At 40.6% G+C, this 16,506-nt stretch overlaps 1 protein-coding gene across 2 annotated transcripts in view; it reads right to left on the bottom strand.

Annotated features, from left to right (window-relative positions):
• The window catches only part of LOC144082687 (heterogeneous nuclear ribonucleoprotein U-like protein 2), a 36,221-nt gene that overhangs the window by 2,031 nt on the left and 17,684 nt on the right, over positions 1-16,506 (bottom strand). Inside the window, exons 4-15 of one of the 2 annotated variants that reach the window (XM_077609974.1) lie at positions 10,951-10,994; positions 4,211-4,376; positions 3,685-3,961; positions 3,497-3,573; positions 3,173-3,415; positions 2,972-3,084; positions 2,382-2,648; positions 1,418-1,540; positions 1,242-1,343; positions 969-1,137; positions 669-899; positions 21-52 (exon numbers count right to left, since the gene is read on the bottom strand). In XM_077609974.1, coding sequence (XP_077466100.1) covers positions 21-52; positions 669-899; positions 969-1,137; positions 1,242-1,343; positions 1,418-1,540; positions 2,382-2,648; positions 2,972-3,084; positions 3,173-3,415; positions 3,497-3,573; positions 3,685-3,961; positions 4,211-4,376; positions 10,951-10,980 — 1,830 coding nt within the window. In that variant the 5' untranslated portion in view covers positions 10,981-10,994. Of the gene's footprint in view, positions 1-20; positions 53-668; positions 900-968; positions 1,138-1,241; positions 1,344-1,417; positions 1,541-2,381; positions 2,649-2,971; positions 3,085-3,172; positions 3,416-3,496; positions 3,574-3,684; positions 3,962-4,210; positions 4,493-10,950; positions 10,995-16,506 lie in introns of those variants that run through there. The other variant, XM_077609975.1, reaches the window with a different exon arrangement.

Here is a 16,506-nt window from a genome sequence, read left to right as displayed (position 1 = left end):
GGAAATTATTTTGTACTCACATGCTGGCTCCAACACTGCATGTTATTCCAGGCTTAAAAGGGAGGAGAAAATGTAAATCATCATTAACAGCACACAATTTGAAGCAATACATTCCCATAAAATAGTGCTTAATCAAATAATAAAAAGTCATTTAATAAATAACCCTTACTCAAAATTAAATGTTTATCAAAGTAAAGAGTGTTGCACTTGTAGGTCACTTAAATGATGTCATCGTTATTGACGAGTACTAAGAAATAACGTTACCATACTGTGTAAGATATGTATTTTTGAGGTCTAGTTTCAAACCGTTATCAAACTATTCTAATATCTCTCCCACTTTAAATGGATTGAGCGTAGGCAGTAAGCAGTGTCTGACCAAGACGTGATATTATGTTATAATTTTTTGAACATGTAGTAACTTACTCGTAAAATTAAATATATATATATATATATATATATATATATATATATATATATATATATATATATATATATATATATATATATATATATATATATATATATATATATATATATATATATATATATATATATATATATATATATATATATATATATGGTATTGGTACAATACCACACAGCCAGGAGTCAAAAAATGTTATTGGTGCAATATGTAAAGTGATGATTAATAGGCTGATAAAATCTACCGTTGAATTGGCTTCCTAAGTGTGGATGATGAGGTGGTGGATGCCAATGTGGATACGGCCTCTTCTTCGGTTTATATTTCTTGGGTTTCTCCGGTTTGGCAAGAGGCGGCAGCAGCCGGCGGGCTTCGTCTTTATACGCCTGCAGCAGCGCCTGCGCCGCTTCCTGCGCCAGCTCCACGTAACGCACCTCGTCCAAAACGTCAGCGAGCTGCTCAGGAAGACTGCAGCTGACTGGAAGACAGGAGCAATCATATTTACTAGAAGCGACTTAGGCAAAAAAAATGGTGAATCGGTCGCCACCTTGGAGTTTGAGCAGAGCGGTCTCAGGAACGATCTCGCCGTCCTTCCGTTGCTCCGACAGTCGTCTTTTCCACTCGTCGGCTGAAGGGAAAAGCACCACGCCCGTGCGTCTCCCGAAGCCGGAGAACAGTTGCAGCTTGTATTGTTGTGCAGAGAAGTGGGTGTTGCACTGGAAAAAAAATAAAAGATGGTTGTGATCTGACTAAAATAATACAAAATTCAGCACATTGTGATATTACACTGACATTGACTGTAGTCATTTCCCAGAGTTACCTGGTCCAGGATGTAGTTGCCTGGCGTGTGAGCGGCTATTTTGATGAGCTCAGTCAGACACTGGGCGGCTTGCTGGAGCCGCTGCTCCTTCGTGCCCCCGCCCTGAAAGGGTTGAGTCATGTGGATGACACGACCAGTGGGTGGGTGGATGTGCTATGGGATGCTTTGCAACTGACCATCATGCACGCGAGTAGCACTTCTGTGCCAAGCAGCTTGTAGTTTTTCTCTGGACGCTGCCGCATGTGAGCTCTGGCCCAGTGGCTCTTTCCGGAACCAGGCAGGCCCACCATTAATATCATCTAGGGACACAAACAGTAACACATTCAACTACAAAATGTCATTTGTGGAGAAATTGCATGGGGGTGTTTTTCTGTCTCTCTCAATGTCACTTCTCTATATTTTTTTCAGCACTTCCTATTCATTTGGGGGCATTTTCAGGTCACTTCCTTGTTAACTTGTGTTAGCTAAGCAAATCGACAGAGGGGAGGGATCAAAATGTTATTGTCGTGCGATCTACCAATAGTTCCTTGGCGATCTACCGGTAGATCGCGGTCTACGTAAGTGGCACCCCTGTTCTAGACTATCTATTTTGACTGGTCTTGCACGGTCAATGGCACCGAAAGAGGAGAATTCACATCTTGTCCTCCCAGTTTAAATGATTTGGAAGTCTATCCTTACAAATGGAGGGCAATGAGTCAAATTTGAGTCATTTTATGGTACTTATGGCTTGATTTTTGTTGATTTTGGATCAATTCCTATACCTTTTTATTTCCTGCTCACATTATGAGATTTCTAGGTAATTTCCTGCTGATTTGATGTCTTTTTCTGGTCACTTTCCATTGATCTTGGGTCATTTTTTCCCCACTGGAAATAAATGGGGCCATTGGAAATGTCAATATTATTTCTTACATATCGGTGGAACCATACATGTTTTTCAAAAAACGTCAAATTTTGTGTACGTTGATTTCCTGAGATTTTTTGGAGGGTTTTGGATTTCTTTTGCGTGCAGATGTCGAATCTCGAGTTTGTAAATTGGAACATTTACGAATAGCGAACTGTGAATTTGCACAGGTTCACTGTATGATGAAAGTTTCAGGAGATGGGTAGAAGTTTTGCTGTGACCCAACACCAGAAACTCACCTCACACTGGGTTGGGGAGCTCGGTGCGGATGTGTTGCGACATCTCAGCTCGCGGGGGAGCGCCGCCAGTTGGGTGAAACCCGGAGGAACTGGATACCAGGGAAGATCCGTGGGGTCCAAGAGGAAGCGGACCACGCAACTCTTACACAGCACGTGAGGGAACAGAGCACGGCCTCGGAGCTCAGACGTCTCTAGGGAAAAGGCCAAGCCAAGAGAACGGCCATTTTTGTGGAAAGAGAGCAGAACGTCACCTTCTGTGGAGAAAGCCTGCGGGATGACATTAGTCAGACTTAAAGATTTACGAAATCAAAGTTTACAGACAATACATTTTAGAGTGGGAAATATATATTTTTGGGGAAAATACAATAATGATTAATAATTTCAAAAAATGTAATCATGGTAACAATTGTTAATATTTAACTTTTTGAAATGAGCAAAAATGGAGTCTCCAGTGGAAAACAGATAAAACTTTACAAAAAGTGACTAATCAGTTTACCTCATGTAGAGTGATGTTACTTTTTGTAGAGTAATTGATTTACTGTGTTTGCTGGCATGTAAACTTGTGGAGTTTCAAGAAGACGTTCACTCACAGCGTAACATCCAATGATGTCCCCTTCGCAAAATGGTTCCCCATACTCTTCTTCTCTCCCGCACGTCACTTTTCTAGCACGTCTATCATAGGCGAATGAAAATTCTTCTTCTCCTTAAGGTCCAAAGAAAAAATTGTAAAACACACAACATGCCAAAAAGTAAAAATGAAACTAAAAAAATGGCTGTCGGTGAAAGTTTACCTAGCAGCAGGGATGTTTGGGCAGCCGACCATCCAATCCTCATCCCGTAAATCTGGTCGGTCTGGGAAGCGTCCGGCTTGGAGATTGACAACCTCTTCTCCAGCCTCACCTGGAAGCCCACTCTGCCTTGTGAGACCCCGTGGGAGAGTCTGCCTCCGGACCATAGCAGGGGAAATCTGTCCCAAAATCGCGGTTGGCCACAAGCGCCGTCTGAGCCCACATCAAAGTGTAGGTGACTGTCATCTAAGTGCAAATACAATAAAATAATGCAGGTCGAGTCAGAAATAAGTCGAGTGATTAAAAAAAATGCATCCAAGCACTCACCTGAATGCAGTTTGACTCCATCTTCATAATCTGCTTCCGTCTCCTCTTTCTTTGGCGGAGCTTGTGGTGGTTTGGCTCTGGTGGACAATAACATTTTTGTTGGAATTGGTGTTGGAAAAAAGATCTTTGCAAAATCCTTTTTGTTGAATCAAACCCCAAATCAAAGAATTACAACACAGTCATATTACCTTTTATATCGAATTTCCTCTTTAAACTCGTAGAAGGCGCGACCTCGCTCCTCCTCGACCTCCACCTCGTTCTTATCAGGGACGATTTCAGCCTCGGTCTGTGTGGCCGAGTCGTGGAAATCTTGGCCCCGGTCCGTCGGTCCACTCGGTGGTGTCACACTGGATACTTCCTCAAGGGGGGAGCATGGTGATAGGGAGGAAGGGGGCGTCACCTCCACTTCCAGGGTCTGGGTGTTATTTGTTGGCACCAGCGGGGAAGAGGGTGGAATTGGATCTGCTGTAATGTTATCATTTGGGGAGAAACGGTGTTAGTTTTTTCACTTTTTTATCTTAGACTAATCATTTATTACAGGGAAGCCTAACATCCTGACTTGGATTTGACATCCTTTCAAATCTTATTAACAGTCAAAGACCCCCTGGGAATGTGAGAGAAGAATTCCCTGAGTTGGTGGCCAGGCAATCGCAGGTCTTTATACCAAAATCTAATCAGTAAGTCTCAGTGGTTAGGCAATCACATCATTCCTACCTTGTCGCTTAGTGTCTCGTTTTCGTGTGTTCTTTCCCTGGTAGCCGTCATCCAGAAATGACCACAAGCGCTCCACAAGGTCTCCCTTCAGCCCCCGACTGTCCAAACCGGCTTCGTTAAGCCTCGACCGAAGCTCGGCCACTTTTAACTTCTTAATTTCTGATAGCTTCATTGTAAACATATACAAAAATATATGAGGAAATTAATTATTAAAACTAAATTTCATAAAACAAACTGTATTTGTGTGTGGTTGCAGCCAACACACCAAAACAAAGGTTCAATATTGAGCCCCGGCTGCCGATTGGCTGGCGAAGGCAGCTTCTACTTCCTCGTCTTGCCAGATTCAAACACTGTTTACACGTATGCTGCCGTCTTGTGACGAAATAAGTAACTACATCAAGGCGTCAATTTATATGGACATAGGATGTGGGGGAAATGGATTGCATGAAAAAATAGAGACATGTCTCTTATGGTCAAATAAATCGGTTTTGACCTGTAGTGTGAATGTAGTCTAATACACTTCCTTAAAATCATGATGTCAACAAAGAGCTGTCTTTTAAATAGTGACCACAAGATGTCACCCTACCTACAACAAAAAGTGGGATATATTGTCTCTTCAAGAAAACAGGTAAAACATGTGTAAGAGAATATTCTTGTTAAATGCATTGAAATTCTCTCAACAGAATAGAATTTTCTTGGCGTTTAAAAGTGAAGAAAAAATATTAATGTTCATCATTTAAATTTGATTATTCAGCATGGTCCTCCATTGCTCAAATGTCAATTATACCCGTAATCCCGAGACTATTGCAAAAAAGGATATTACTTAGAAATATTGTATTTACATTTAAAATGAATTGGACGTATAGCAGTGTCAATGGCAACCTGTGTGCAAAAAAAAAGTTCTTCCTCTGGTCGAGAGGCACCATCCCACCAATAGGTTCATCACTCTTAGACGCCCAATCAGTAGGAATTTGGAAGTGGCACTGTCAAGTTTACTTTACATACCAAACATATAACATTAAAACAAAATAAATAGTATATTTTTCATATTTAAAAATTTATTTTTACAGTATAGAAACCACACAGTTGGGTATCAGTGCAACACAAGTTATTGCAATGGTATAGAAAAATCTTTCACTTTGCAGGCCTCGCCTTCTGCCAATCATGGTTGGCCTTCCTCATCAGTGACAGTTACAGCATAAAATCATTGAACTGTGTCGGGCCCTGAGCAAATAGGATGAGTGTTGTGCGAGGGGGGAAAAACAACTTTGTAAAACCTTTTATCCAGAAAAATAGATCATCCGTCACTGACCAGACTCCCCCCACTTGCCCCTCTCTTCTCACAGGTTGCGTAATAGGCCCTACCTTATGAGTCAGTCATGGTGAGGGAAATTTTTTGTCCGGAAAGAAGGTCACCACCCGAGAGTTGAAATCAGCCTCTTATTGGGGTTTCAGTACGATACGCCACTGTATGGTCCTAAAATCCCTTGCCACCTGCAAGGAACTGGCTGTGTTTGAATTGCACTAATGGCGACCATTCGTTAAACAGATTGACAGTGATCATGCCATAGGTGATTACTTATACGGTCTTCATACTGTGTGAGAACATTTTGATGGAGGCTTAAGTTACATAATGGCGGACTGTGTCACAATAAAGGATTAGGCCTTTTTTGAGAAGTTCCGTTTCATGGTAAGTGACCCAGAGCTGTTTTTCAACTTTTTCTGTTTTATAACTATGTTGTGACTTAACAAAGTCCATTTATTATCCAAGAGTACCTCTGGGAACGTAATGAACTTATTCCTTTTGTAAAGTTATTTATTCATGCGGCTGTTTCAACACTTCAAATCCTATCGTTTCCCACCCAGTTCTTTCCCTTTCCAGGTATCCTGTTTATGTAATTCATTCATTCACAGAAATACAGGAGAAAGCGGGACTTATATATTTGAGTCTGTTTGGAGAATTCCTTTAAATGCTGTTAGAAAATTCTGAAAGATTATTAGAGCTGTGAACTTAACATTTGACCCCATGACATATCAGGGCAAATTAAGTGTCTAGTTGTTCGCTATCTTTGCAAAGACTGCCAAGTCGGAAATGGGCAGGACCTCAAGGATTGTGAAAGGAACCGGGAAAGAATTGGAAGGAAAAGGTGTAACTGTCGCCAGATGACCACTACATTCCCTATCTTTGCCAGGGGGTGCAATAAAACAAAAGCTAATCAGCAAATAAAATGCAGCAATAATTCATGCAGTTGCATAATTTAGACGTTTATATCCTTATTTTTCTGGATTTGTTTTTCTACCCAAATTTGCAAGAGTGAGTGGGTCGCCACCGGTTTCATTTAAGGTCCTTCAAATCTGTCCTGCTCAGTCTGCTCTGATCCAATAAGGAGCCACTGAACAGTGCAGCATGGGGTAACATCCTTTTGATCTTGGGAGATTAAAACGTTTTAGTGTGTACTATGCTTTTGCCTGTCCTCTTGAGTCAAACAAAAATTCCACTGAGTAAGGAGACAGCGTGGGACCGCATTCAGGCACAATTGCCTGGTGTCTTGGTCATTGAAGTAACAAGAAGAGAGAAGCTATTTATTCCGCCATGGTTATATGAAGGTTGTTAAACCATCCCAGGAAGGGGATTTTCTTTTTTTTCTTTTTTTTTGTTCGAAAAACTCGTGTTTGAGATTTTGTTTTGTTTTCTACAATCTTGCAGATTCACACAATTACTTCCTTTCTGGGTTATCTCTCAGGAAAACAATTACAGGAACTACAGAGTCTTTTGTGTCGCTGACTGTACGAATGAAAAGTGAAAACAATCCACTTTTAAAACTGTGTCCAAATTCAGGAACTTCCCTTTGCTCTGCAATGCTTAGCACAGATAAGAATTATGAGGGGTTGTCCATATAATTCACCGCAGTCACCAACAATATGGTATTGTGCAAAATTCTAAGATTAATTTACATTTTTGTTTTTATTTATTTATTTTTGGTGAGAAACATTTAGGGGGGGGGGGGTCTTATTCTTGTCTTGGTCTGGACCTCAAAAGTCTTGTTCTGTTCGTCTCAAAATGGCCAATAAGGATGCAGGATTTTTTTTTGTTAAGGCCAGTGGTTACACCTCATTAATGTGGTTTTAAGAAAAAGACATTCAATGTGAGTGTTACTAAATACCAAAAACCCTGTGAATCACTACAAAAGTAACAACTTTGTCTTTGGTCTCAGCGTGTCACGATCTTGGATAATGTGGTTTTGAGCATAACCCCACTCTTCAAGGTTGGAAAAAATCCCATTGAATGGATTATCACACAATCCCCAGGTACATCCAGTTGAGAGACAAACAATCACGAAGAGGGGATGCAGCCTTTTGAATAAAAGTTGGCCGAGTACACCATTTCACCCGGCGTGACATTGGATGCAAAACTTTTTTTTTTGGGAATCATGCCAGTGAGAAGTGAATGTATTGCCTCCCTCTTTTAAACACAGCCCCCGCATCCCCTCCTCTATGTCTTGCTCAGGTCACAGTTGGAAGACCATTGAGAATGTGCCATAAGTCCATCCCCCAAATGAGGGAGGCGTCAAACATGGGATTTGCCATTATCATTCACAGAAGTGTGTGTTGGGGGTGACTGTTCTGTCTGGTCTAGGTTCATGTGCTGGGCCAAACCTCAGAGGTCTGTTGTCACAAACGACTCATTTCCATTTCTCATTATGAACCAGTGTGATTGATTTGTTTCTTTCAGAGTTGTATTAGAACAAAACCAACAAAAAACACACACATACACTACACAGTCTTTCAACATTTGTCGGCTTCCCTCCCAAATGGGCTATTTCTGAAAGATAAATATAAGTTTTTGCGGCTGGTTATATAAAATGTGGGCAACTTTGACCAAATCTTTGGTTTTGTTGCATATTCTGGTCTTTTTTGAATATTTTTCTGCTTTTGACACTAATCACAAAAGAAGCTTTTTTTTCCCCAGAATACACTTCTAAATCCGGTCTAGAAAATATACTTTTTACTTTAATGTTTGAATAAAGTTATCCAATCCAATCCAATTGTCCAGTTGTACTTTGATGATGATTTGTATTGACAAATGTATTTTTTTCTCCTTTATGATTAATGAATATTTGCTTATTTACTACTTATTAAGTTTTATGAGACAAACGGCCCTATCCCTAACCCATACAACAATATGGTAATATTTTCGAAGAACTACAAATCCCTTAATACTTACTTAAAACAGTAATAATACTCCCACAATGCATCATTCGTGACATGAAAATATAGACTTGTATAAGTAAAACGTCTTATCTGGCATTTTTAAAAAAAAAAATGAACTGGGATGGCTTTATGATGTGACTGGGCTACCCTGACAGCATGTAGACATTCCAGTTAACTCTTTACACCCTACCGGCGACAACAGGTAGGTGTGACTGGCGACAACAGGATGATAGGGTTCAACACCTCTCCAACTTCCTGTCGCACGCCCCAGCGCCACTGTGAGGCACACCCAATAGCAACCCGAAATTCAACTGAAGTTCCAAACAGCGTGCAAAAATGTGCACATGCTTGTATCTGGGGATTTCAATGCACATCTGGTCACCGGTTTGAATACCTCAATACCTTCACTGGGTTAATCCATTCGACCGAAGAAGTGCTCATCTACTCAGAGTTCAGTTAACCCGAAAGCAATGGTGATAACCTTTGAGCCTGACCTGAAACCTTTGACCTGAACCTCGGGGCTCTTCAAACAAGACATTGGCCTTTAGGGATTCGACACCCGTATTTCACGGGGTTTCTTTTTACTTTCTCTATTTTGCTTTCTCTCTGCGTCTGTCTGGTCCTGGATCTGGTTGTCCCCGCTTGGTTTTAAGGGCAGAGTAAGATAATCCATTTAGTCTGTTTCCTTTAGAGCCTATCCAGTGTTTTCACAACACTTTGCCAGAGGAAAATGTCAGGAGTAAACATTAATACATGGGTTTGTTTTTCCATGAGTTTGCCTTGTTCCGTACTTCATGTTCTATCCTGCTCTCAAATACTGTCAGATATGCTTTTTGCTCTTTTCCAGATAGATACTCATGGAAAAGGATACAACACAAGAGCTCTCATTAATTCTGCAAAAATGCAAAATCAACACTACTTTTGACTCTTTCCTTTGGTGTTATTTAAGCGATAACGGTTGTTTGTGTAAACGTGTCCTTCAAACTGTCTGTCTACCAGTTGAGGAATTGTTACCTTATCTGTAACCTCATAAAAGCCATTAAAAAAAGAAAATATGGCAATTTTCGATGTTAAGAAAAAAATATCAAGAAAGGATTTTTTTTTCTTGATGAACATGTTATGAATTCTAGCGCTTATCCTTATAAGGATCACGGGGGTGCTGGAGCCTATGCCAGCTAACTGCGAGAGGGCTCATTCCATAATCAATGGCCAACCAATTGCAGGGCACAAGGACACGGACAACCAATCATAGCTAGGGGCAAGTTAGAGTGCCCAACCAGCCTACCCTGCATGCTTTTGGGATGTGGGAGGTAACCAGAGTACCCAGAGAAAACCTATGCAAACCCAGGGAGAACATGCTCACTCCACAGAGTGAGGACCCATCCGGGATCGAACCCACCACCCCAGAACTGTGAGGCCGACGCACTAACCACTCGTTATGAATTTCAGTTGCACATAATCCACACAAGACCCCTTCCGGCTTTGAAATAGTCAACATCACTCATGACTATTGAGGCTTTCCTTGTTGAGTTCTTTAGATCCTCTCAGGGTTGAGTGCTTCATAAAGGCTCAGAGAGAGTGATGGGAAGTAATGGTGGATAATAATGCTAATTGGAGGAGATCGCAGCGCTTCTAAAGAGGGAAAGTGGTATAAATGTGTGAGGCCTGCTTCGTTTCAAAGAGCTGGCCGAGAGTTCTGTCTGTTTCTCTCCGCACACCCTAGCAACAGCCCGTCCCTCTGGATTGGACCAAATAACTCAAGGAACTGTTCAAACCATACCATTGTCACTCATCCTTTGGTTCTGTCACTTTGGTCCTTCTGCCAAACATGCCAGATCCCTGTGTGTAAAGGTCTGAAGACAGAAAGGAGAGAGGCCTGTCTGGTACAAAAAGGAGGAAAAAAAATGCTTGTGTAGTCCTCCCATCTATCTGACCTACATTTACTTATTATTATGCGCTCAGGAAAAAAAACAATATGTCACTGAAATATGAACCACTATCTTGCCAAGAGGAGCAGGCTGACACCAACATCTCAGACTATCAACAGGAAAGTGTCATAAAAATTATCTTATTGAAGGACAGAAAAAGGGGTCAGACAGATGTCTTGATATCTTCAGTTCATTTGTGTTCCATAGTTAACTCTGCCATGCACAAATGATTTTCTTTTTTAACCTGTCCAGGCTTGAGCTCATTGGCTGCCAATGACTTAAAAAATAACAAGTCAGGGTAGAAACCAGTCTGTATTGATGTTTTATTTTATCTTAATATCACGACCCCTGTTAGATTAAGCAGTACGGAAAATGAAAGAGGTAATTAATGATTTTTAATAACATTCTATTAGTTTTAAGACTTGATTAATTGGGATTGGGATTAATTGCATTAAATTGCAATTAATCACATTCTGCATAATAATGCAATTCAAAAAATAGAAAATAATATATATAAAATAAATAATCTATAATAAATAGAAATAGTACACATTTTTATTTTAAATATACTGCAACATTAAAAAAAAAAATCAATATTACCTCAGTGATGGCAATACAGGTCCAATCCATTTGAACTGGGCAGGCTGACAGCGACAATAGAAAACAAATATAAAAGAACACAAACAGGACAAAAATTAGACACTTGCCCTACAAAGGTTTAACAGACCTATTTTTGCATTTTTTGATAGCAGTCCTTTGTAGCGACCACTGTCTATGACAGGGGTAAAGTAGGTCATATTGACTTGAAATCATATTTTGGAGTTTTAGGTTAGGCGCACCTAAGGGTGCCATGTTTCACCAACACCCCCTATGCTTTAGAAGAGGTCAGGCAGCATTGTTATGCAACATTTTGGTATGAATGAATAGGTTTGAAGGCCAGTGAATGCATGTGAAAATGAGCGAATGAGAGGAGCAGCAAGGGGATGCCCGAGGCAGTCCCTAATTCTTATGGCTTCTGTATTTGCATGCTTTTACCCAAATTGACCTTGAATCCTAAGAAATAGTGGTCATCAAGCTGTTGGGTGCAATAGCAGAATGGTCAGGTTAATCCTCCGAAGAGTGAATGCTACATTTAGTTTTTATTTTATTTTGGGGGGCCGCGTTTCATCGAAACGCAAGATTTTTTGAGTATGACATAAATATATATTGTTCATTCTCCCTTAAACAGCTTTTTAAATTTTCAATTGAAATTCCAGGACACATAGCCAATAAAGTGCTTGTTAAAAGATAAAAACAAAAAGGCCCCACTCTGCGAGCAAATCCGACCTCAGGCACGAAGCCAATATTCCCACTGTCTCTATGTAGTGACATCACTGCTTGGCATCAAGAAGCGTGGGGGAATAATTAGGTTTTAGATGGATGAACTAACTATGAGTGTGCTATGCAGCACGGAATTTGCGCAGATTTTGTCAACATCAAGCACGTACATTTCAAATGTTGCTGAAACAAGGGGTGAGAATAAAAGAGAAGGGAGAAGTAAGCGTTGAGGAAATGAAATTAAATCACTAAGATTTGAAACTTTCACAGACAGCGGTCACTCCACTGATAGCTGTTCTAAAGTGAGCATTAGCTCAGCTCATTCACTGCCAGTCCAGGAAAAAAAGGGGAATTGTTATCGAAAGCACCAATTGACAACAATACACAAACAATCATTCGAACCCTCCCATCCCTTCCAATTAAAATGGATTAGATGTCTATTGCCGTCAATGGCAGCCAAAGAGTTTAACAATGTGAGGTCAGTTTTATGAAACAAAACAAAAATTCCCAGAGGAAAACACACACGGTTCACACTTAATTTTGAATTGTCTTTCTTCCTTTCAGTTATTAGAATTTGTTTCCCCAAAAATATTTTAATTATTCATTTTCAACACAGTTTATCCTTGTCAGGGTCTCGGGGCGAACACGCAGACTCCATACACTGGGGACCGGGATTAAACCCTCGACCCTAGAACTGTGAGGCCGATGCGCAAACCATTCGCCCACCAGACTGTCCAAATTGAACATATTTTTTTAAAAAGGTTTGGCCTACAGACCTTTGGTTGAGAAGCTTTCGTATGACAAGAGTAAAAAAAACTAAAGAGGTGAAAAAGGAGGCTAACCTGCTTTAATAACTCACTAAAGACTTCATACATGACCACCTCAGCAAAGCTGCTGTTCACTATGCTTTGCACTACATACACGGACTACTCAGCCTTTATTTGCCCGATGCGCTTTGTCAACCTCCATTTAGTGGCTTCTTTACAACACACTCGGGCCCTTTGAATATTAACTGTGTGATCACTCTTGCCACACAAGCAGCCTCTCTGGACCCCCAATCAACTCAGCCCATCTACCCTGCCACTTCTGCCCAACTACGGCTTGGAATACACACAATTGTCATCCACTGTGATGCAAACATGGCATGAGCAAATACTTCATTGAGGTTGTGGAATTCTTTCAATTTGCATGTCAAATTGTCAAACGTGAGGGGGAAAAAAATTGGCCTATCTGCTGCTGGATGTTGCTGGCTCATTGTAAGCTGTTAGTGAAGTGAAACTGTTGTCCTCAATGGTGTAATGAGCGTAGCAGCTGGTAGTAGGAAGGTGGCTGTGGGTGGGAGAGTCTGAGCTGGTGTTTTTGCAGGCCAATAATCTCCTTTATTGAGTTTTGGGAAATCCTAATTGGAGTCGGAAGTTGCTCTTGTGGCCAGATGTGCAAGGACAAATAGTCAAACCCAACCCCCAAGGACAACTGACTGGAGCCCCTCAGTGTCCTTGTCACCCCACTGGGTTTTAATTTAAAGTCACAAACACACAATGCCCAAGAACAATTGGCCACTAGTAGGGCGGCTTCTTTTGGGGAATCCCATTTTGTAGCATAAGTAATGAGAGCAAAAATGGTGTGAAACAGCATTGCAATAGACCCCTACTTTATATTATGGTCAAATAAAAAAGAAAAAACAAAGTACTTTTTTTCAACCCTTTGAATTGGTCGTCTAGTGATGTCAATGGCACCGCAACATGAGTAAGCCCTCCCAGTTCAAATAAATTAGACGTATACAGTCAATGTCATACAATGGATTAAATAATATGAAAAAAAAATCTAATATCATAAAAGTGACTGCTGATACTGAAGCAAAATAGTCACTTTTAAGGGTGAGTCATATTTTTCTTTTGCCAATTTGAAAATCATTAAATCTTGATTTTTGTCAAGCCAACTCTTTACTTTCCATCTACAAAGCAGACGCTGAAGCATTCATAGCACAGAAATGATTCCCCTCATCTGTGTACGCACGAGATTAGCAAACAAGATTTACTTTTGCTGGAGCAATTTCACACTAAAGTCCCAACTGCGTTTGTTTTTGCAAAGCCTAAAACGGCCAGGATGTAAAAAAATCCATAATATAGATTATGTGCCCCGGTGTCCCATTTACATGCGGTGGAAAGAAAGACTGCAAAAGTGAAAGTATTGACATTGGAGAATGCCATTATTGGGCCTTCTGTGTTTTGTGGTAGAAGAAATAGGTCAGTGTAACTATGTTTGAGTGCAATGGTATTTTTAAACACAGACTGTATGAGAAAACACACACACCTGGGTCTGATTTGAGACTGTGACAGTGAGCCTTGTTTTGGGTTCTTCTAAATCAAACCCAGGTTCCTTACATCTGCACTCGTGGACAGTTATGGCCTTACGACCATCTCAAGACTCGATCAAGTCTGATAAGAAGACGGTCAATGGACATATAGACTTCATCTAAGCGGTGGTTTTGCTTCTTTTACTGTAATTCTGCACCGCACATGATATAATTTGATGTAAATCTCTAGAATATTTGTGTTCACTCCCATGCAACTATACAAGAAAACATCAAGGAGACTTCACAGGCAGCATTTTCTGCTGTGCGGGGGTTCACAGACATGCTGTTAGACACTAATACAAACATTATGGAGACATTGAGATTAAAGACCATGACTCAGGATTTCAAACACACCATAAAAAGCGCCTCTGCAACATATTTGTGTGAATGCTATTCGTGTGAGCTATTAGTTTTATCAGCCCCCGTTTGCAAAGGTTCATTCCCCTGTCCCAGTCAAAAGGAATTGGACTCCTAGCGCCGGCGATGACAGTCAGTGTGTTCAAGACTGTGAGTGTTAAAAGAAAAATAATAATAAGAATTTGTGCAAGAAGGGGTTAACTCATTAAATAATGGAAGTCCATGCACTGACACTCTCTGTAATGAAATGAGGGCATCATCGCTGATTGTTTTGTCTCCCGGAGTTTCGACTCAGTCTTAGTGAAACACGCGATGGGTGCCAAGTTAGCCCTTTTCTCCTTGCTAATTTCTGCCACCAGGTCCATGACATGGGTGCTGGCATGAGGAATGAAAATCTGCAGACTTTCTTGGGCCCCGCATGGATTATTAAGCGGCCTTCTCTCAACAGTGGCGGCATTTCCTTAAAAACGAAGAACCGCACTGTACGCTGGGATCTGAGCAACTGGACAGAAAATGAAGTTTCCTGAGAGAGGTTTGTTCTGGCATGAGTACACTATAACCATGCTCCGGTGCACAGCCACAACAATAGCCCGATTTGCCGGGTCGTAACCTCCTAATTACTGCAGCTCATGAGGCGATGACAGCAAGTTGTCAGCGTAGCCTGTGAACGAAGCTACCTGTGCTGTAGCACCTCAGATGAAAGGTTGCAGGGGGAATGATTTTGGAATATCTAGACTCTTGCCTTTCACCCGTGATATCTTTTTTTTGCCAACTGAAAGGAGCTAACTGGTCAGGGTAACAATGTGTGGACATCTTTTGCCACGTCTGTGAGCCATCCGCTCCGGCTCTCGGGTTCTCAACGGGATACTTTTCGCAGTATGATCAAGGCTTTCTGCGCCAGTTGCAGTTACAGCCTTGGCTCAAAAATGAGGCCTATGTGTCATCAAAATCCAAATGATAGAATACTTGGAGTTAGTGGAAGGAGGAAAGTGGTTATTACAAGTTGCGTAAAATTCTGAGGTTTGGAGTTCTCATCTTGATTTGTTTGCGATATGTGATTGGATGGCGAGCAGCCCGGTTTTCACTCAAAGTCAGCTAGAATAGGATCCAGCTCACACATGAGACTAATAAGCGCAAGCGCGATGGAAATTCATGGTTCGCGGTGTTGCTAATAGTAGGGTTACTTTGCTTTCACAAAGCATTTTGGTCGAGACCGCATTAACAGCCAGCGTCCAGTAACAGCTGGGGTACAGCATATCACATTCTTGCTTGTTGACCTTATTAGGAATTTGCTTTTTTTCGAAAAAAAAATGATTTTTGACCATTTTGACTAAGCTAAAAATGGCACTGGATTTGAAATTTACTTTACTTGTAATTTATTTATATGTCAATGCTATGTATCTGCCTTAATTTTGAGAAGCTCTGGATATCCGTGCTGGACTCACTTCCCACTCCCAAGAATGCCCTTCGGAAACAGTTCTTGAAAATTATATGAACGTTTGACTTTGATGGTGATTTTATTGACAAAATTGTGGATTTTTTGTATAGTATTGAATGAAAAATCTTTTAGTTATTGTGTTTATGGACATGAAAATAATTATTTTAACTTTTCTAAGAACTACACCTCCTATGATTATTTGTGAAACAGTAATGGTTCTCCAACAGTGTGTCCCATATTGTTATTTATAGTATTTTCCAGTTATAATATGAAAATAAAGAGCCATATTTCGGACGCAGACATTAAAAATGTCAGTTTATTTTCTATGTGGAGGTAAATTAGAAATGCAGAGACACGAAAATTAATGTCATTATCGTTAAAATCTTGACATTCAGTTTCATGTTTGTTGCCACCGCTTGCCAAAAACTTTCCATATGTGTTCATAAGTAAATTTATTGAGTGTGATAGACGTCCAATCCCATTGAAGTGGGAGGTCTGACAGCAAATGAATGCATGTCCATTCACTTCCACCCTCCCAGCTCACAATGATTGGACATCTACTAGTGATGAACTCATGATAAACTCATTTCAATCCACAGTGGAAAGATGAAAATTGCGTGTTCTTCTGTTTATGAGCTGTTTTGTGGAATCGTAATTTACTATCACTAACTGTTGTATCGTTATCGCG

This window comes from Stigmatopora argus, chromosome 9 (assembly GCF_051989625.1).
Source record: "Stigmatopora argus isolate UIUO_Sarg chromosome 9, RoL_Sarg_1.0, whole genome shotgun sequence".
NCBI classification, from domain to species: Eukaryota; Metazoa; Chordata; class Actinopteri; order Syngnathiformes; family Syngnathidae; genus Stigmatopora; species Stigmatopora argus.
This window is presented reverse-complemented; position numbering and strand designations above follow the sequence as displayed.